The sequence below is a fragment of the Tyto alba genome, unplaced genomic scaffold (assembly GCF_018691265.1).
Source record: "Tyto alba isolate M040663 unplaced genomic scaffold, T.alba_DEE_v4.0 Super-Scaffold_18, whole genome shotgun sequence".
NCBI lineage: Eukaryota > Metazoa > Chordata > Aves > Strigiformes > Tytonidae > Tyto > Tyto alba.
The window spans coordinates 31286813-31307670 of NW_024881280.1; the positions used below are offsets into that span (position 1 = coordinate 31286813).

The 20858-nt window shown below is 39.0% G+C and overlaps 1 protein-coding gene across 1 annotated transcript in view; it reads left to right on the top strand.

The window, feature by feature from the left end:
* The window catches only part of LOC104364630 (ras and Rab interactor 3), a 170495-nt gene that overhangs the window by 69637 nt on the left and 80000 nt on the right, over positions 1-20858 (top strand). The window contains exons 11-15 of the mRNA XM_042790979.1: positions 1936-2105; positions 4108-4252; positions 15489-15655; positions 17953-18067; positions 20223-20335. Coding sequence (XP_042646913.1) covers positions 1936-2105; positions 4108-4252; positions 15489-15655; positions 17953-18067; positions 20223-20335 — 710 coding nt within the window. The remainder of the gene's footprint in view (positions 1-1935; positions 2106-4107; positions 4253-15488; positions 15656-17952; positions 18068-20222; positions 20336-20858) is intronic.

Here is a 20858-nt window from a genome sequence, read left to right on the forward strand (position 1 = left end):
CTCTAAGGAACAGTTCTAGAGTAATTGCAGGGCTTCCATGTTTTTCATGACGCTGTAAGATAAAGAAGCACTTTGAACACTTCACTGGAGAAACTCACTTGAGGGCAGTTAATCTGATGAGACTGTTAAAAAGATATCTGGCCTTTTTGCCTTACCAGGATTGCTGTCAAACAATTCTTTTTCTTTGTCTAGCTAAAGCAAATGTTAAGCTACTGTGGTTGTGTCCTCTTCTGTGAGGACTGGTTCCTAGGTAGCCTGTTCTGAGAATTGGTTCCTAGGAAGCTTGTCTGGCTATATATTCCTTCACAGAAAAGCTGCTATACTCTAACTATAAGAGTCCTTGGAATGGATGTGCTCCTTATTTGAGTCATCAGCTGCAGTACTCAGCAAGGTTAATTTGTTTTAGATGTCTGGGTGGGGGTACAATAATTGCTCCTTTATGTTTACCGAATGCAATATTACTGCTGGTTCTATTCTCCATTGGTGATATTCAGCTGCAAGACAAGGCTACAGGATGAATTCTTTGAGTAGGGCATATTTCTGTGTGAAACCAAAGGTCTCTTTGTGTCACTTCAGGTGACCTCAGTGTACTCACTGACAACTTGTTTTAGTGAAAGGAAGCAAGGCACTCAAATGCTAAAGGATAAAACATACAGCTATTTGCTAGTGATCTACAGGCTTGCTAGGTTTTTCTTGTTGAATGATAATGGAAGGGTATATTTCTTCAACTTCAAATATGTTAGAAGATGCTTGAGACAGCAAGGTCTTTATTGCATGATGTGATTTACATGCATGAATGAATCCTGTCTTCTTTCTGAAAAACAAAAATATTTCAACACTGTAACAATGTAAAAAAAAAAAAAATATTTCTGTGTGTTTAGAAGAGGTCCATTTTAATTACTTTGTTTGAGTTGAATGTTTTCTTAGATTTCCTTTGCTTCCTGACTGGAACCATGCACTAATAATTATCTTTCACTTCTACCTCCTAAATTCTCTTCCTCTTCTTAATGTAAGTAACTTTATGCAAAAAGGGAGTGGGAGGGTGAAGCCAAGCTAAGCAAAGCAGAAAACAAGCAGCAAATAATTTTGTTGTTTTTTTCCCTCCATACATATAATTACATGTAATAATTAATATTTATTACAGTCATATGCATATTTCTTGCCCTGCTTTCTAACACCACATGGGTATGTCTCCTGTCTGCTGAGCCTTGCTCTGCTTGCTATGTGTAGTCTGTAGCATTTGTGAGAATATTAGTTTGTTGTTGAGCTCTGAAAGTCCTCACCTGTGCTTGTGTTGATTCCCAGTATGATTTTGTCTCTCTGTGTTCTTAACATGGTAGAACAAAACTCTTAACCTTGGTACAAGTTTCTTTATATTAACAAAGGCTTACTTATAACATACATTTGTTGTTGACAATTGTTTTTCATCATTTCAAATCTTGTCATGGTAGAGATATTGATAATAGTCTGTAAAAGCAAAGTGAAGATTTCCAAAAGGAGTGAGCAGAACATTAGGGACTTCTGGATGTGCAGGATGTTGATCCAATGGGATAGCTTTAGATGTTTCAGGAGCTCTGTCTACACTGCCACAGTTCAACTGCTTTTAGAGAAGGCTTACAAAACCATAGTGGGACATAAGCAAAGAAAACTGGTACTACAGCATGAGTGGCTGGGTAAAAACCGCTCCCACTCATCTCAGAGTGGGTTGGTGGCTACCTTAGCAGAGTGAAATCCCTTTTCAGCATGTAATCTAAACCAAGTGCGCAACTGATGAGCAGATTAGCTAGGCTGCAGAAATATTACAGGAATGTAATTTGTAAATTCAAGCATTCAGATGAATATTACCCCCACCTGAGCCTGAAAAGAATGACTCTGGGTGATGGGAAGTATGGTAAGATCAATTCCACAACTAACTCTGTCCATTATGATTATTAGTGAAGGGGATGCAGCAGTATGGCAAAAACAATGTTGTGATGGTGGATGAGATCATCTGCTCCAGTCCCCCCAAATACCGGTTCCCTGAAGCTGGATTACGAATTATGATTACAAATAAATTTGGACCACGCACCAGGATGCGGATGGCAAGCCGCCTCATCATTAACGAGGTAGGTTCATTAAGAAAATAATGAATGACTGCGAGGCAGAGACATTGCCAAAGAACTGTGCTCATAGTGATTCTGGAGTTCAGATTCTCCCATGTTGCTAAGGATGGGCTAGAACTCTGTCTTTCTCTAGCAGGTATGTCACAGCAGATTTGAAGATGGATTCCCAGTTGGTGATGCTGCCTGTCTTAACGGGAGGGCAGTCACCAAGGAGAGGCTCCCTTATCTCCCTGACAGAAGATGTTTCTCTGTGTGTGTGTGTGTGTGTGCACATTTGGATTTTATCTGCAGCAGAAGAATTGGTTTTAATCATTACAAAAGTGGTCAGGCTAAGAAAGGATAACAGACAGGGCAACCAAAGATCTGTTAGAACCACTTTTACATTAGCAGCACATCAGGTTCACATCACATATTTGCCCTCTTTAGACTTCATTGTAGACCTCAGCTCAAAATGAAAACGAACCAAAATATTTTAATGAGGGGACTTTGCCCTGGATGGTTTCAGTTAACTCTTACCTGATACATTGTCAGCACCATATATTGCTTGTTTCATACCCTGCAGCTGAAGTGACAGGGCTGGCCAACTGACACTGTTATGTGCTTATATGAAGTACTTGGGGTGAAATCTTTGGCCTGCCATCCTTGGCTTCTATGAAGACAGGATTTTATCCTTTCCCCCCTGCAGTGTCAAATATGAGAGGTTTTAACACTGGCAACTAAATTAATTGCAGTAGTTTAAGAAATGCAAGCTTTAGCAACTTCCTAGAATTTGAACATCATAACACAGGTCGTGTGTCTACCCAGCATTGTGAATACCCCAATGAAAGAAAGCAGCACTAATATATTTGTAGCAAAAGTTCAGTTTAACAGTAAAATAGCGAAATGTTTATTACCAAGTCAACTTGGTGGCATGCAGGCAAGAGCAGAAGATCAGATAGGGCACACAGGAGCAGTTGACTCTGTAGGAGTTTACTTTGAAGGCAATTCATTGATCAGAAAAAAATTCTTCCTTAATGGATATGTGCAGAGACCTGATACTTCCTAGTTCAACATCTGCAAAAAAACCTTCTCCTAAACAGAGCATTTTGAATCTATGTTCTTAGGTATTCTCACCGCCAAAGTTCTGCAAAGTATTCAGATATTAGTTTTCTCTATTTTTAATTACAGTATGTTAATACTAGTTTCAGAATTTTTTTGCATGTTGTGCAATTACTTTATTCTTCAAGGCATTTCAGAGCACTTTTTGGGAAGTTGCAACAATTTGTCATGAAAAAGAGAACACTTACCAACCCTGCATTATCTAACAAACTAAAAATAATTATTTTTTTTTTATAAAAGTAGGAAATTACTGTTACATCTCACATTCTCCAGTGTATTAATGGGTATATATACTGATGTTTAAAACCTATCCCTGTAATTGTTGTACTATCTATTGGAACTGTAGCAGTCATACGTGTCTGCAGGGACACTTACGAGCTTCATGAAAGTACATACTCAGACAAGGGTGACAGGAGGAGTCTTCCTTTTGGAATTATAAGTAGGATCTTTAAATGTACCTCAAGAAATGGGGATGTGAAGGGGGAAAAAGAGTTAGACTGGAGTAGGAGAGATCCTGGTTAGTGAGTCATTCATAAACCAGCTCTAATAGTGTGGAAATGTCTTGAGTGCTACCACCAGATTAAGGTGCTACTTCTGGTTTGAGTGTGAACTGTTGAGTGAGAAGTGCTTCAGAATAACCATGCTCATTAAAACATGGTGCAGAAGAACAGATGTGACAACTTTCTCCATCACGGCTTGAAAGACTCCCACCAGTAATTTTGAGGTCAACAGTGCCCTGATGAAGACAGGTAGGCCACAGACAGATTTGTTTGTTGCTGACTGGAAGGAAGGCTTTGTGGAGAAACGTCATGGCTCACGTGACTGGGGCTGGACAGGCAGTGAAACCCAGGTTTAACAAAGTCAATATTTTCCAAACTATGGCAGTTTTGTCTTTGACACTGTGCAGCGTCAGCGGTTAATCCAGTCTGCCAATGGCTCAAGCAAACCACTTCAGAACGGGAGACATGAGAATATTGAAAATGGGAACATACCTGTGGTGAACCAAGAGGAGGAAAATGAACAGGACAATCTATCTCCCTTTTCATTGCCAGGTAAGGTTTACTTTCCAGGTGTTTATAGTAAGGAAAAAAAAAGACAATTAAAACGCCTAACACTGGGTTGTAAGAAAAGACAAGATGTGGGGAGTGAGGAGGAAGGGGATTGATTTGACTGTCTGAAGGCTGGAATTGATACAGTAAAACTGGGATGGAGGCTGCATGGCTAAAAGCAGATCTTAGTAAAGTGTTTTCCAGTCATCATGCGCAAAACTGGTAGAAGTGCTGGTTTGCCAGAGGCAAAGGGAAAGCAGGTAAGGTAGTTTTATATTAAAAAAACATGTCATACCAATTGAATGAGCACTGCTGTCGTGGTTTAGGCCTGGTTGGCAGCCAACCACAATGCAGCAGCTCTCTCTCCCTTCCCCTCCGGCAATGAGAAGGGACAGAGAGCCAGGCTTGGGGTTCGAGATAGGACTGGGATGGGGAAAAATTTCCCCTTTATGATCACGAGCAAAAGGCAGACTCGTTAGGGGAAGAAAAAAACCCATATATTTATTACAGACACTAACAACACATAACAGAGTAGGACAGTGAGAAGCATTGCCACATCTTGAGAACACCTTCCCCCCACTCCTCCCTTCTTCCCGGGCTTAGCTCTGCTCCCGATATCTCTACCTCCTCCCCCAGTGGCGCAGGGGCAGGGAATGGGGGGTGCAGTCAGTGCTGCCACTTTCTCCATCTTCAGTGGAGGGAGCTTCTGGAACTTCTTCCCCCTGCTCCATCGTGGTCCCCCTCTCACAGGAGACAGCCCTCCACAAACTTTCTCCGACATGAGTCCCTCCCACGGGCCGCAGCGTTCCCCACACTGCTCCGTCATGGGTCACTAACTTCCTCCGACTGGATTCCCTCCCACGGCTGCAGCCCTTCCCGAGCTGCTCCGGCGTGGGACACCCCCACAGGCTGCAATCCTCCCAGCACTGAATTACAGCAGCGGGGCTGCCTTTTCCCATGAGACCCCGGCCTTCTTCGGGCACAGCACCTTGATTATACCAGGCAGAAGCCACAGGCCATAAATCAATGTCTGCTCCACCGTAGATCTTCATGGGTGGCAGGGGGGGGCTGCCCTGCCGTCTCCCCACAGGATACAGGGGGGTCTCTGCTCCGGCACACCTCCCCCCTCCTTTCTTCCTCCGTTCCTCCACTGACCTTGGTGTTCACGCAGCTGCAGCAACTCCTCCTCACCAGTCCCACTGCCCGTCACCACGTCCCTTCTTACATACGTTATCGCAGAGGCGCAGCCGATTGGCTCAATTTTCCAAACAGAAGTGGAGCTGGCTTGGAGCTGGGGGAGCTTCGAGAAGCTTCTCACAGGGGGCCGCCCCCATAGCCCCCTCCCCTGCCACCAAAAAAACTCCACCGCTCACTCAACCCAGGACAACTGCACTGCTAGTAATTTTGAAGTCAATAGTTAATAATGGCCAGCTGAAGATTGCTAGGCCAGAGGCAGCTAGAAGTATAAATATATAACTTGATTTAGTGACTGTAGGGAAGGCTTCTTGGATGAAGAGGAAGAAAGGTTTAGGGGGAGAAAGCCTGTTTAATGTCTTTGACAGTGTTTAAAATTCTTAGAATAGCAGTATGTAATAATATTCACCTTTTGAAATATTTTGGAAACTCTTTGGCTATATACAACCAACCTTATTATGTTGGTGCCCATAGCACATTGCAGGTTGACTGTCCCCCAAATGCTTTGGAGATTAGACAACAGAGATCAGCTCACCCCTCATAGACATGTAGTCAGTAGTCATCTGTCACACAGTTACTGTTTAATGCAAATATTACTTGGCATAAGTGAACATCACATGCAATGAAAAAGAAAGAAGAATTTTCCATGTTGTGTGAGATTCTATTTTCTTAGAGATCCCATTGCTTCATTTGCTATCATTTTAGAAGAGATGCTTGTGACTGAACTAACATTGAAGCATATTATGTGAAGACTGGATAAAACAGTATGTTTTCATATGTTACTGTACTGTGTGCTCTTACAGGAGCTTCTTGCAGTCAGCAGTTACAGACTTTTGTTGGGGGTAAAGAAAGGAAACAAACTGATTCACTGAAGATAGGCCCGCTAAATGGGCTCATGATAATCAATGAGATAACGAAAAAAAATGTTTTTATTGTATGGCGATATAAGTGGATCCAAGTCAGCAATATGCTTATGCACATGTTAATAACAACAACAGTCATAACAGAAATAGTAATAAACAACTTCTAAAAATCAAAGATGTCTCCCTAAACCATCTTAAAAATGCGGGACTCAATACATGTACTGGCAAAGAGTATGTTTTTAACTGAGTTGTTTTTAACAAGTTTTTGGATTCAGGTTTTAAATAGGGCGATCATGCATTTCTTCTTACATTTCAGGACAATGCAGAAATCTTAATATGTGGAAAATATTACCCAGAGATCATATTTGGATTTGTTCAAGACTCAGACAATTTTTTTTTATGCATAAAAAGTAGATTTCAGAGTAGATCTTCCTAAGTGTGTGACATTCACAATAGACAAAATGCATTGAACTAAGGAGAGAGTTATTAGTTATGCCATTAGCCTTTTTTAAATGCAGTTTTTCTGCATTTTTGAGAAAGTCTTTAAAGATAATTGAGGTGTAGCAGGCCAAAGTGGAACCACTGATGATACAATTCATAGTGGAATGGAGCCAAAGTTCAATATGAACTCGAGGAGTTGTGTAAAAGCCGTAGAGTGATTGTTTAAAATCCTGATCATTACCTTCAGGTTTTGTTATTCCTGTTGTCTCGAGATGATTATCTGTTGGTTGGATTCTCATTGCTTGACTCGTATATTCTGAAGGAATTCTCTATGTTTGCTTCCAGAAGTACCACTCTAATAACTTTGGAAAAAATGCAAAGAACCAGCACCATGCTTTGTTGTTGTTTAAGTACTGTGGCACAATCAGTAGCCTAAAAAAATCCGGACATTTAAAACTGGCTTTAGGGAAAAGGTAATTTGCAGTTTCCCAGAATCCCCTCTGTTTTTCTTTTGATATATTTTCAGGCCAGGAATAAGGCACATGCATTTTCTAAAGATCAGAAGTTCATGTGTTCTTTCAGTACTATAAAGAGCTCTGTGATGAATAGGCTTTCACTTTCCAATAGGACTTTCCAAGTCAACTCCTTGCAGTGTCCTAAATTGAAAATTCACTCCAGCATTTTAAGAGCTGCAATGGAAACTGCTATGAATTGGCCCAAACTCCTTTTTCTGCTGTTTTGCCATCACCTTTTTTGGCCTAGTTTGGGGTTTGACTTTCCTCTTTCAAACTGCATATTCTAGATCCTTTTGCAAGAACAAGTTTTTTCTGAAACAAAAATAAATGTCAGTGAAGTTTAAAGCACTACATCATCTCAGAGCGATTCTCAGTAATTGTTTGCCATCTATAAGTTTTGCTTATTGTTCTCTTTTATCCTCTATCGATGGCAGTGCTGAGCAATAGATGTAGAGCTTTAGCACATAGCCAATAAAATTATTACATGAAAACAGTTTCAAACTACAGCATCCAGTCTAGATCTCGTATGTCAAACATCCAGAGAGATTCACCCCCAGGGTGTGGTTCAGGCCACAGGAAACAGGAGACAACACACAGATTTTATGGAATTTACATATGGTATCATACAAATCAGACTTTGCCTTTGGTTTCTCTGTGGGAAGAAACATTAGTTTTAAAAGAGGAATTTCTTTCTTGACCTAATCTTTAGGCCATGGTGATTATCTTCCAAGAGAAAGGCTCATTTGATGCTTTATAATTTGATTACTTGGCAGTTGTTTGGAAACAGGTCTTAAACTTAAAAAACCCACACACAGATCAGAATAAAGCAGGATGACACTGAGCAGGCACATGCTATGAACAAAATGATGTGTAAAAGCCCTTGAATAGCTCGGTAGTTTTTTAGAGCCCAGGCTCAGAAAAGCACTTCTGTGCAGCTCTTAATGGATGCTTAAATCCCGTTCACTGTCACATGTACAGGATCTTTTAAAATGCTCATTGTTCTCAGATCCTGCTGGTTTCACAGAAATGAAGAACTCCTTCTCTTACAGGATTGGACCATGGATGCTTTATATAAGTTGATGGCGTTAGCTAAAATAGGAATAATAATTCCCAGAGCTAAAATGAGATGGCAATAAAGGAGATTAGCAATCCTACCCATTTTTTTATGGATCCAAAATACAAAGATAACATGTTAGGCTATAAGCAAAAAGGAATTAACAGTATATACTGAAAACATAAAAAATGTTTTTACTTGGTCAGACCAAATGTTTGTCTTCCTGATATTCTGTCTCCAGCCATGGCCTTATGAAGAAGCCTGGGGAAGAATGAGACACCGCAAGTTGGCCTTCAGCTATTTTCAGCTCAAGAAACTTTCCAGACTGGGTTTAATATCTGAGTATTTAAAAATCCTTAATGTATTTCTTCTTCATTAACCTGTCTAATTCTCAGTGAATCTTTGCAAACATTTAACACCCACAACATCACATGGTTGTGTGAAGAACCATCTCCTTTTACTTGCTTTGAACCTGGCTCCTACCAGCTTCATTTGATGTCTTCTTTTGTTGGAAAACACAGAGTGAACAAAGCAAACCCCATGTGTCTCACTTGAACACTCAGCATGCTGTAGCTCTTCATTATGTCCCCTATGGAGCCATATGTCCTCAAGGCTGAGCTAGAGACAGAGAAGAGTTCCATGTAGAAATCTCTATAATATCTGTCTCTGCAAACGCTGACGCAGAGTTCTCTGCAATGTCCCTATCTTCTCTCAGTGCTCCTTTATACTTTGATCACTAGTGGACCCAGCAGACTTCCCGCTCCTAATATAAGTAAGATTTATTGTGAATTTTGATTCCTCTTTGTAGCTGTTCTTCAGACTCTCTTTTTGGCCTGCTTTATGATGCTTTTGCCAAAGTTCAGAAACATGACTTATGTGGCTGAGTCGGGAAGAGAGCTAGTTTCTGTAGTGTCTTTGATGTTGCAGGAGAAAAGTTCTTCCAAGAAGGTAGTTCAGAGCAGGACCTAACTGGAGTATTCCAAAATGCTTTTTTGGAAGAGCTTCCTCTTGCCACCGCCTATGTAACGGCGCATCTACCTTAGAATTTTATTTCAGAACAGAAGTGTGCTTGTGAGGCACATCTCACTGTTGTCTTCATGTACTGAACTTTGATTTGCATAGTGTTCTTGTGGAAGTCATGAACCAGAATCCTTTCGTAGAAAAATAAACTGGAAAATGTGCTCCATAAGAGCAATGAGTGTGCTCTATCTTGGAGGAGGATACACATGATAAATTGGAAGAGAGGTGGGCAAGAATTTAATTTAGTAACTCATCACTTCATTCTGAAAGGGCAAAGAGGGACTTGAGGAAGTCTATAAATCCCAGTTCTTCTTAAAAAAAAAAAAAAAAAAAAAAAGATAAAGTAGATAGCAAGGTTAAAACATACAAAATAAACCTTGCCAAAATCCAGCCAAGTCAAACAAGATATGGGGAGTACCTCTGCTCGGTTACATTTTATTTTTATTGAACAATGTCCTGTGTAAACCTATAGTAACTATGAGAAGAAAGCTTGTTTCTGCATACTGGCACAAGATCTTTTTTCCGGAGCAGTTTGCACTGTAGCAAAAATGTGTCTTTAAGAAAAAATTATTGGCATAAATCCAAATATGCAAAGTGCGGTAAAGGCACAGGCTGAAAATAGAAATCTGAGTTGTTTTGCACAGATCTCATGGTCTGGAATTTGGAACTTGTATTCTGGAAAATGGAACTTCTGAGAAAAGTGTCAGTAGTTTGGAAAATAGTCTGTTTTGGATGAGGGTGAGAAGTAAAACCTCAGTATTTTCCACAGGAAAAGAAAAAAAAAAAAAAAAAAAAAAAAAGAATTGTTTTCAAAGCTCTGTTGCAGGAGTATTGCAATAAAAATGTTTTAATGTCAACTACCCACTTGGAAGGCTGTCAAAGGTTGGGCTGTCTTGGATACCCTTTTGCACACTACATAGCCTGTCTCTAGTGTGGTAACACAGAGAGTCTCTTGCTTCCACAATTCCTAGGGAAAATTGCAGAGCTAAAATCAATAAGGATTTTCCAAGAGGGTGGAGAGGCAGCTGCTGTGTTAATTTTCCTAACAGCAAGTTGAAAACCATTTTCTCGGAAATTTTTTATTTTGCAACAAGGGCATTTTACAGTGGAAAATAATTCTGATGGAAAATTCACAATGGATCTAGTTTGTTATATCTTTTTCGGTTGTTTCTATATTGAGTCCCATACTCAGGACAAAAATTTATATTCTTCTGTTGTGTTTTGGATACTGCATGTGCTCAGAAATTAATTAGGTTTTCAGATTGTCTAATTTACATATATTAAGGTTTACTAATCAGTCTCAACTCTGATGAACAACAGCACTTTCTAGCAGAAATTTACTTGCTGTCTGGGTTATTAGAAAGGTCCCAGTGTGGAGGCGTTTATGGTACTGTTACACATTTCGAGATCAAGATGTGAATTAATATTGGTAATGATATGTGGGTGTAAATATATCTTTGTAAATATACAGCCTAATTAGGACCAAGGGGACAGGTGATTTAAAAATCAGTTTTCACTGGGGGGAAAACCCGTTGGAGTTTTTATTTCAAATTAAAAATGGTAGAGAAATTTAAAAATTATAAAGTGGAGCACCAAAAAAATCTGCAGCAATATTCTTCCTAGACCAGACTGAACGTGCCTTATTTTTCTTCTGAGTTTACTACTGTCAAAATCAAAAGCAGAAAAATAGAAATCAATAGTAAATTCCAGGAAGCCTTTCTCATTTTGCAGCGAGACTTAAAGTAGAAGAAACATCTTCTGTTTTTTCAACTTACCTTACATTAGAGATTTATATCAATTCATAATAATACAGTTATGAAAAACCTGTGTGCCAATTAGATTCATGCTTTTCAGGGATGTCATAATTTTTTTTAGATCTGTCAGCTGCTTTGCTTTGTGTAAAGAGATACTTTTTTTACATGTGAAGATTTAGGCGTGTTCTGAAGTAGCTAATGTGCGGAGTGGTGGTCTATGCCCGACTGCTATATTTTTAAAGGGAAGACTAAGCGGAAAAGCTATGAGATTTAACTAACTACAATAACTTAGGTCTCACTCCTGATGGTGTAACTGCAGACTCCAGCTTGTCTAAACTCAAAAAAGTGTTTTCTATGCAGCTCCTTGACTAGGACATGTAGGCTGTCTGCACTACATGCGTTTGGAAGTTCTGTTTCAGACTAGCTCTGGCTTGGTCCCATGGACTAAATGACCATTATTATTTGGAGAAATTTTAAGTTTGTGCCTCTGGTTCAGCTTTATACCAGGGGGATCTCACTGGTGTGATGCAAGGCTGCTCCGTGTTACAAACCGAAATACAGTAAATTGCGAATGAAAATACAACAAAGGGGGGACAATCATGAGATTTACTTCAACGGTACACTCCTGGTCTGAATGAAAACACAAATGTAGTTTCACACTTTCATACTGAGCTTCTCTCAACTCTGTGAATGTTGCGAATAGGACAGTATTTTTTCTGTAAAAGGCACTTTCTTTAGGGCTTTAAGGAAATATTTGTTTCCTCTCAGTTCTGTGATGTGTGGTGTTGACTTCATTCACCAGGACACTGTCTGTATGTGAAAGTAATTATTGTGAGCATAACATCTGGAATGATGACAAGCCCAGAAATATACTGAAAATTAGCAAAGGGCTCTTTGTTGTAGGGCTGCTGCTTCGTTTTTGGAAACACTGTAATCAGGCTTTTCTGTAATGATACCTCTCTGAAATACTTGGCATGGTTGGCTGCCAAATATCTGAAGAAACAGAAGAATGGATGTATAAATTAGGAAGAACAACTTAATGCAAAAAAACCTCATCTTTCTGTTTTACAGCAGAGTGAAGTGACCAGAATATAGAACCAGTGTTGCTTTCTGTAATAAAGCAATATTCTTTAATTATTGTTGGGGGGGGGGGGGGGGGGTTGTGCAACAAACAAAATACACCTTTCCTCAGCTGTGTGGGTTGCTGCAGGAGCCTTCAGACCTGGGGCTCACAGGAGTGGCTGGTACTGCTATTAAAACAACTGAGCTAAGGTCTTGTAATGGGACTGTTTGTCTGTTTTTGCAGAACAGCTACGTATTGAATAATAGCCTTAATGAGGATGATCATTTTCTTCCTTGCAGATGTACTAGGGAGCTAAGCAACAATCATAAAACAATTTGTCATGAACTAAAGGCATACCCCAATTTAACAAATTTATCACTAAATCATTTTAATGATTATTTTAGAGTGGGTGGTGAAAAACTAAACAACAGAGCAGCACAAGAAGTAATTTTCAAAGAACTAAAAAAAAAAATAAAATAAAAATTCTCCAGCTGTATATGGTTTGTGCATTCATCGAAGCCAGGTGAAATTAATGAAGTAATTTGCTTCCTGAGGAAATAAAGTCTCACTTTAGTGAGGTTGCTGCTAAACTTACTTACTAAATTCTTACAAAACTATCAAGTTACAGCATAAGAATAGACTTCTTTAGCACCGGGTACCATACAAGTTCCATGACCCGGCATAGTAGGAGCTGAAGAAAATGGGCCAAGGCAGGACTGAGGCAAGATATATTTATGGCTGTATATAAAAGCTGGCAAACCCAGACTCAAAAGAGAAGCCAGTGTAGAGCGTGTCAAGTAGTCTGCCTTGGCCATGGTGGTTCAGAACTGTTCCAGGCTCACTGCAAATGGCCAGTCAGCTTCTCTGTTAACCCAGCAAACCCCAGAATTACATGCAGTTGTTCCCTGAAGTCTCAAGCGTGGTTGCCATGTAATGTATGCAAATGCCACTTCCAGAAACCATCTAGCTGTAAAAAACAGTTCTGACTCATGACGTTGTGTGGGTAAAGCATCACCACTAATAGAACCAGGAATTTTAATCTGACACACATCCATTCAAACTGAGCAAAGAGAAGGAAAAGGCCGGTCCTCCTCCATTAATATTTTGGTTTCCTGGAACTGAGCAAGCATAGCAATGCCAGTGAATTCTTACAGTTAAACATTTGTTTAAGTAATTCAGGGCACTAGACAGGATCCCTGACAAGATACATATTCCCCAGCATAGGCTGAGTGCATCTATTTATTCTCTGTTTGTTTTCCAGGCAATTTTATTCCTTTTATTCATATTATTGAAAAGAGAAATGGGACTGAATCTCCCGTGTGTAGCAGCAAAGTCAGTCAGATTACACCCACATCAGATCAGAATCAGATCCATAATTTTTCTCCTGTCAACCAGTCACCCACTCACCCTGCATTTGGAATTACACACTGAGGAAATTACTGGCCTAGGCCATGCTGACTTGTTTGACTATGAACCAAGCTCAACAACTTGGGTAGGCAAAGAGTACAAATTAACTAGTAGGAGTCTTTTAATGATCCAAACTGTAGCAAATTAAACAAGGGGAGATATAAATTACCACAGGATATTTACAGCCTTGTTAATAGTATTAAAGTGAGATGTGAGCTGAGAAGTGTCATTTTTTTGGACAGAACAGGTAAAAGATAACTGCTTTAAAAATCTGTATAGCAGTATATGTAACCAGAGAGAAAAAGGATTTTCCTGTAAAATCTGTAATGGACCCCCAGAGACATGTAAAATTCTAGAATTAGAATTGACCCTGGGAAACTTCAGGAGTTTTATGTGTTAGAAGTTCCACAGCCACAAGCTAAATGGGAATAAAGAGCCAAGCTTAGTCTAAAATTTCATGGTAGATTAATGGCATCTCAGAATTCACAAGGAAATCTCAGGATAAGGAGCTGATTCGTAATTTAAGCAAGACAATTTAGTACCAGAATATATACCAAAGTAAATGAATAAAGACTTGCATTTGGACTCACCAAGTTAAATTAGACTAGTAAGTAGCCTCATAAATTACAAAAATAATGCTAATTTTTAGATGTTTATTATTTTAAATTTCATTGCATCTGGTGCTCATTAGTCCAAAGGACAGATTTCAATCTAATTTTCACTGACAAAAACTCCCATTAAACGAGTCTTTGCTGAAAGAAAGTTCCTGGTGAAACTGATAGGAGCTTTTGCTGATTATTATCTGTCCTTTATAATTTAGCTAAATATCTTCACTGGAAGATATATCTGATAAATTTATTTAATGCGATCAACCATTTTATTCAAAATGGCATATTTTTTTAGATCTCATGCATATCATTATCAGTTAATGATGGAAATCCTTACTAGCATAGTTCTAAAACAACTTAAAGAAAACCCAAACAAAAAACACCAAGTTCCTGGCTGTGATACTCTGGTTTAGCCTGATAAACAAATTTGTTATCTTACTTACAAGATACCTCATGAAACATATAAATAGAAGTGTTCCATTTACTTATAGCCCAATTATAAAATAATTCTGTATATTGAGATTTGTGTGTGCATTTACAGTACTTCACATTTTTAAAACATGAGAAGGCATGTACTTGTCTTCAGTAATGGCAGTTCTTTGATATTTCTCACTGGTTGATTTTGGAGAGCTGTATGAGGGAAGTCAACATCTTCAGTTTCCTTTTACAGAGGATAAGAGACCATCTCAAGGTGGTGCTATATACAGTTGGAGAGAGTTAACAAGTCTAGATCTCCTAAGTACCAGTTTGAAGTTCTGCCCAAGTGACCACAGTGAGGCATGTGAAACAAGTCTGTCATGTTCATAGGTTGGGTCTGTGCTTCTGTTTTCTGTGAAAATGTTTTCTGTTGCTGCACAGAAGGTACAAGTTATTTTCACTACATGGTTTTCCATCTTCCTTTTTCAAATGTGAGGGGTGGGGGTTTTTTGGTTGTTCAGGTTTTTGTTGGCTTCTTTTTGGTTGTTGTTTTTGTTTGTTTGTTTATTTTAAATTTTGGAGTCATAGTAATACAGATATTTGAAAGAGCAACTAACCTGACTTAATTTTGGTTTTAAAATCAACCATGCTTTTAAATCATTTTAATTCTTTCATAGATTTACACAGACCTTGACGGGTTTAACTATAAGATTCTGGATGTACGTGCAGAACTTGGCTGAGAGTGACAAGACCAAGTGTAGGTGAAAGGTACACTGGAAAATGAGCTGACATGCACAGTTGTACACATCCTTCTGGGATCATCTGCTGTGTTCAAAGAGGTGTAACTGGGCCTGGGATAGTGATGGAAATGCTAAACTGGTTCTTTCCTTTCTTGTCCTGCAGATGGAAAAATGAACAAAATTAAATGGATTTTGTCATGGCCATTGATCTTCGTGCTCTTTTGCACCATTCCAAACTGCAGCAAACCACGCTGGGAGAGGTGTTTTATGATGACATTCATTTTATCCACTCTCTGGATTGCCTTGTTCTCCTACTTCATGGTGTGGATGGTGAGTGCATGTAGCAAGACTTCCCATACAGTGAAATGTGCATCTTAAAATAGATAATAGATCTTTTGTGTGTTTGTTAAAGAAAGGCATGTAATTGTAGTGCCATCTTTTCAGTTCATACTCTAAGTATTTTAATTCTAGCTTTCTGCTGCTTTTTTTCTGTACAAGTAATTGGGAATTTATTGTATAAGGTCCAATACAGTACAGGGATATGCCAGCTTGACTTTCAAGAGAATGTGGATGTTCGCGTCCTACTAGTAAAAGGGAGTTTAAATGAAAACATTTAACTCTCATCAGCTGAGACACCTTTAGAAATTTTACTACAGGGTCTGATACTGGAACATGCACAAAAGGCAGATGGATGGCACAATGTGAAGACTCGGATGTGGTGCAAAGCACCTTGAGTAGACTGGAATAGTGCAAGAAAATCCTTCTTAGTGAAGAGTATTTTGATTGCTGGTATGTTTTCATTTGCCCTAGATCTGGGAGAAGCAGTGCATCAGGTGTAGATCTGTAAATTGTTGTCAATTCAGGAACATGCTTAATTTTGAATAAGTTCCTATTTTTTTCTTTCCTCCCCTCTTTCAGTTTCTGAAGTTTACGTTTTCAGTCAGAGAAGAGGCGTGAATAGGAAAGCTCCTCAGATAGTTTCTGTGATGGAAAAATTAGCTATACATTTGAAGTAGAGAAAGGTAACCTTTTCTTCACTAAAAGATGGAAAACCTAAGAGTTGTATATACCTATGTTGGAAGATTGGTAGATTGTGCTGCTGAAGAACGTATACGCCCATTTTTTCCTTTTAAAGGAAAATATAGTGAAGAAACCTTCATCTGGTTTCATACTGGAATATATATAGTCTCACATATATATAGTCATAGTCATATATATATATACACACACACTCTTCTAGTCACACATATGGAAGAATTTTTGTTCATCAGCTTCTTACCTGCAAAATCTTTTTTGGGTGGAGAACATCTCTACCTTGTTCAAATGTGTCGGGTATTTGCAAACTGCTTTATATGTCTGTTTCCTCTCATGGAAGATTGTGTATTCTATATCCTTTTTGCAACTTTCTATACAAGTTCTGCATTGTAAAGTAATCCTCTTTTCTCTTAACATAGACTGTGCTGGAAAAATTCAATACGCCAGCCAATCATGCTGCCTGGCTTAACGGTGCCAAAGCCACGCATTCATTACATACCATATGTCCTTTGCAAGGCCACGCTCTGTACCTTGGTTCCATTTGTAGATATCCCCTTCACAAATGAGAGATGTGCTCACGAAGGCTACAATGCAGCTTATTTTAAGACGCAGCCAGACCTTAATAGCCCATTACCACTTGCAGCAGGAGAATCGTGCCCACTCCTATTTCTGAGTCACAGCTTGCCCCTGAGAATAAGGTTTGTGAGCAGGTTCCTAAAATACACCTTTTCTTTGGCAAAGGGTCCAGTTTTCTTGACGTAAGAGAGTGGCAAACTATTTCAAGAAAACAACACAGAGCCTGAAAGACTTCCACTCTTAACAGTCTCAGCAGGGAAGCAGCTGCCTGTCCCTGATTCAGTCTTCTCACTCTCACGAGGCTATTTCCTTTTCAGCTGCCTGTTCAGCCTTTTTTCTTGATGCTTTTTCAGCCTTCTTTGGATGTTCCAGCTAAATGCACTTCCCTGTCATTTCCAAGAGCTCTGTTGCAAGCTTCAGCCTTTCCCTAAGGTCTTTTAGAGCTGGATCTGGATTCTCAGGGGACAGTTTAACCAGACTTGCTTACTTTGTGATTATATCAGAAGTCGTGAAAAAAAACGGTTCCTCCTTCATGTGTTGGGATAAAATAAGTTCTTTATATCTCTGCCCCTATATCACAATATAAATTTGTTGTCTTCCTTTTGAGAATAGAACCAGCAAGAATTTTGCCATTCTTGGGAATAATAAAACAAAACAAAACAAAAATAAAACAAAACAAAAACCCCACAAAAAACAGAAAACAAAGAAACACAGGTTGGATTATGTCTATGCTCATCCTTAAAAGATCAGTACGCCCTGATAGAAGGACAGAAAATGGAGCTTTTTGTTTGCTCATAAAATGTTGTATAATATGACCCAAAGTACTTTTCCTTTTCACAGGGTTGGTTTTAGGCCGGTTATTCCACAATTATTTAATTGCAGAAATGGATGAGTATCCTAAATCTAATCCTGTTAGGGTCCACACCAGAAATCAAAGTAAACAGAATGCCACAACTGTACTGGCATGAGGAGACTTCCCAAATATGATAGATTAATCTATTTTCCTCACTGTTCAGGTGACTGTGATTGGATACACCCTTGGGATACCAGATGTGATCATGGGCATTACTTTCCTAGCTGCAGGAACAAGCGTCCCAGACTGCATGGCCAGCTTAATAGTAGCAAGACAAGGTACTGTGTCTGCTGAAGCATAACTGCAATCTTACATACATGCTCTGTGATTTGCTTCCCCCATACACAAATTCTCAATGCAATTTTATATTTTTTTTTTCTTTCAATTTTACAGTTTCAGGGCCTTGTTAAAAACGAAACCACTTTGCTAGTTATTGTGAACCAAAAAAAAAAAAAAAATTATCCCTGTCCTGTTACCTTTTACCTATTGGGACTGGGCACACCCTAGTGTTCTAGAAGGTCGTTCAACACTTTGATATCCCATGCGTTGTATGTATCAGGATAAAATGATAAAAGTAGTAGACAAAACTGGAATGACAACTATTAAAAAATGCATTTGAGAGTATGCTGACCAGCACTTGTCCATGTAAAACTTCTACTGATTTCTAGACAGCCTCTTGAACTCAGGGAAGTGAAGTGGTTTAAGAGGATGTGGCAGAAGTGATGTTGCTCCAGGCATACTTCTCTCCAAATGCAGACCTCTGTCCCATTGGGATATATGAATAGCCGCACTGAAAAGGGGTTTAGATAAATGTCAGCTATGTCCTCATCAGCTTTCCAATTGAAATTGTCAAAGACTTTCTCATGTATCTTTTAGTTTTGGTTAAAGTTGTTTACATTTCCTTTTTAACTTGAGAAATACCTGTAGCCATATCCCTTCCTGTTGTTGAAAAACATTAAACCTGACAGTGTGATGTCCTGTACTGCAGTAGAATAAGAAAAGGTCCTAACTGTATTCTTTCCCACTATTCTAATTCCCATAGTCTTTTATTTTCCAGATAATGAGATCTCCAGCACACATCATTGGGCAAACAACAAGGGTTGTGAAGTGATAAATTAAGTACTCAAAAGCCCCACCTTTGTAGATTGAGATAGGAGTAGTGCTGTTAAATGTTGCTTGATTGAAAAGAATTATATATTTAAAATATTTCCTTTTCCAGGTTGTATTATTTGTTGTGTGCAGGAAAATCTCACAAGAAAGCAGTACAAAAAAGTATTTCGGGTTCTCATGGAACCACGCTCCTGCTAAATTAGTTTTCCATATGTAGTATTAAAGTGAACAGATTTTTGCAAGAACAGAAAGAAAACATGTTACATTTTTAAATGAACAGGCTGCTTCTTTAGATTGGTTCTTCTTTAGTATTAGGCAAAACTACTGTAGGGATTGTTTCCTCTGAAAGTGAATGTAGGCACTAGCTTGGCAAAAAGCATCCCCATTCTCTCAGAGCCAATACAGGGACCTTGCACTACTTGGATTTGAGACAGGTGTTTACGGACAGATTGCAGACAAATATCTAAAAACTAGAGACAGATACTACAGTAATATGGACCAGAGCATAACCTTTCTCTCAGCAGCTTCCTGCAAGAAGATACTGTACTTATGATGTGGTAGTATCTATCTCCACTCTGTGTATTCTCAAAGTATTTGTGGAGCACAGTTCCATTGACATCAGAGTTCCTCTTCCTTTCCAGTATTTACTTTATGGAAGTGATTCAATAGTTAGGCCAAGTGCCTAAGGGGAATTAGCAAGGGCAGAGAAGAATTCTGCCTTCCTCACATCCATTGATCACTGTTCCAGAATGAGATGCCAGCCAGTGGTGAGCATTAGGAGTAGATTTTGAGTAATGCCTAAGGACTTCACCACCATTCACTCCATTTTTTCCTTTTCTGTAGCATTTTATTTTTCCTGAAGTGAAATCCTTGCTGAATAAGCCCCACAAAAGTGCTTAATATCTTTGACTACCATCTGGTTGGGTTCTTTTCAGGATCACTTTTCATCATTCATGTGAGATAAAGGCCACACGTCCACATGCTAAATACAGTACATAATCTCCAGGTTGCCTGTAGCTGCAGATTACCTAGAACAAGACTTGGTTTTTTAATTGGCATTGAACTCAGGTGCTGAAATGATACCATACACCCAGTAAAGCTCTCCAAGATACAAGGAAGATGTAGTTGGAATGAGCAATTTTTGCATACTTTTTTCAGAAGTCATGCAAAGGTTATAGAAACTGTCTCCCTGCCTCAGCTACTCTGGCCAGTCCAAGGGGGCTTGAGTCGATGCAGATCATTTCCCTTTAGTTTCCTCTAGTTCACAGAGTGATGGTTCTATACTTTGTTTTTACCCAAGAGTTTTGTTTATTTTCTCTGCAGGCCTTGGTGACATGGCAGTATCCAACACAATAGGGAGCAATGTCTTCGACATTCTGGTGGGCCTTGGCGTTCCATGGGGTTTGCAGACCATTGCGATTGATTGTGGATCAACTGTATGTATACTTGCAAATCTTTAAGTTGTTCTTTTCATCTATTTAAAGAAAAATCCTAGAAAGACAGTATGCAAATAAATTTTTTCCAAAAAAAAGCAACAACCTGCTAAACATGTTATTGGTTGCTAAATAAGGTGTTGTTTCTTTACCAAAGAACCAGGGGGTTAAGGAAACAATTCTCCTTCCACAAGCTGCAATTTGTCAACTGGAGCACATTATACCATATAGCAGAAAAATAATGCCATGGATGTCTGTTCATTGCTCTGTCATTTCCTCACTCCACAGCTTCAGTCACACCTGTCTGTCTCCCTGCACCTTAGTATTTTTGTCTATAAAATGAGAATAACAGCATATGTCTCTCTCCTGAGGATCTTTTAACATAAAATCCATTATAAATGCTGATTATTTTTTTATGGAAGTGGGATTATTTACACATTTGTTTTGATTCCTTAACCTTCCCGTTCTTATTTATGATAAATCTGTCGTGAATTTGCATAGATTAAAATGTGTAAGTCAGTTTCTA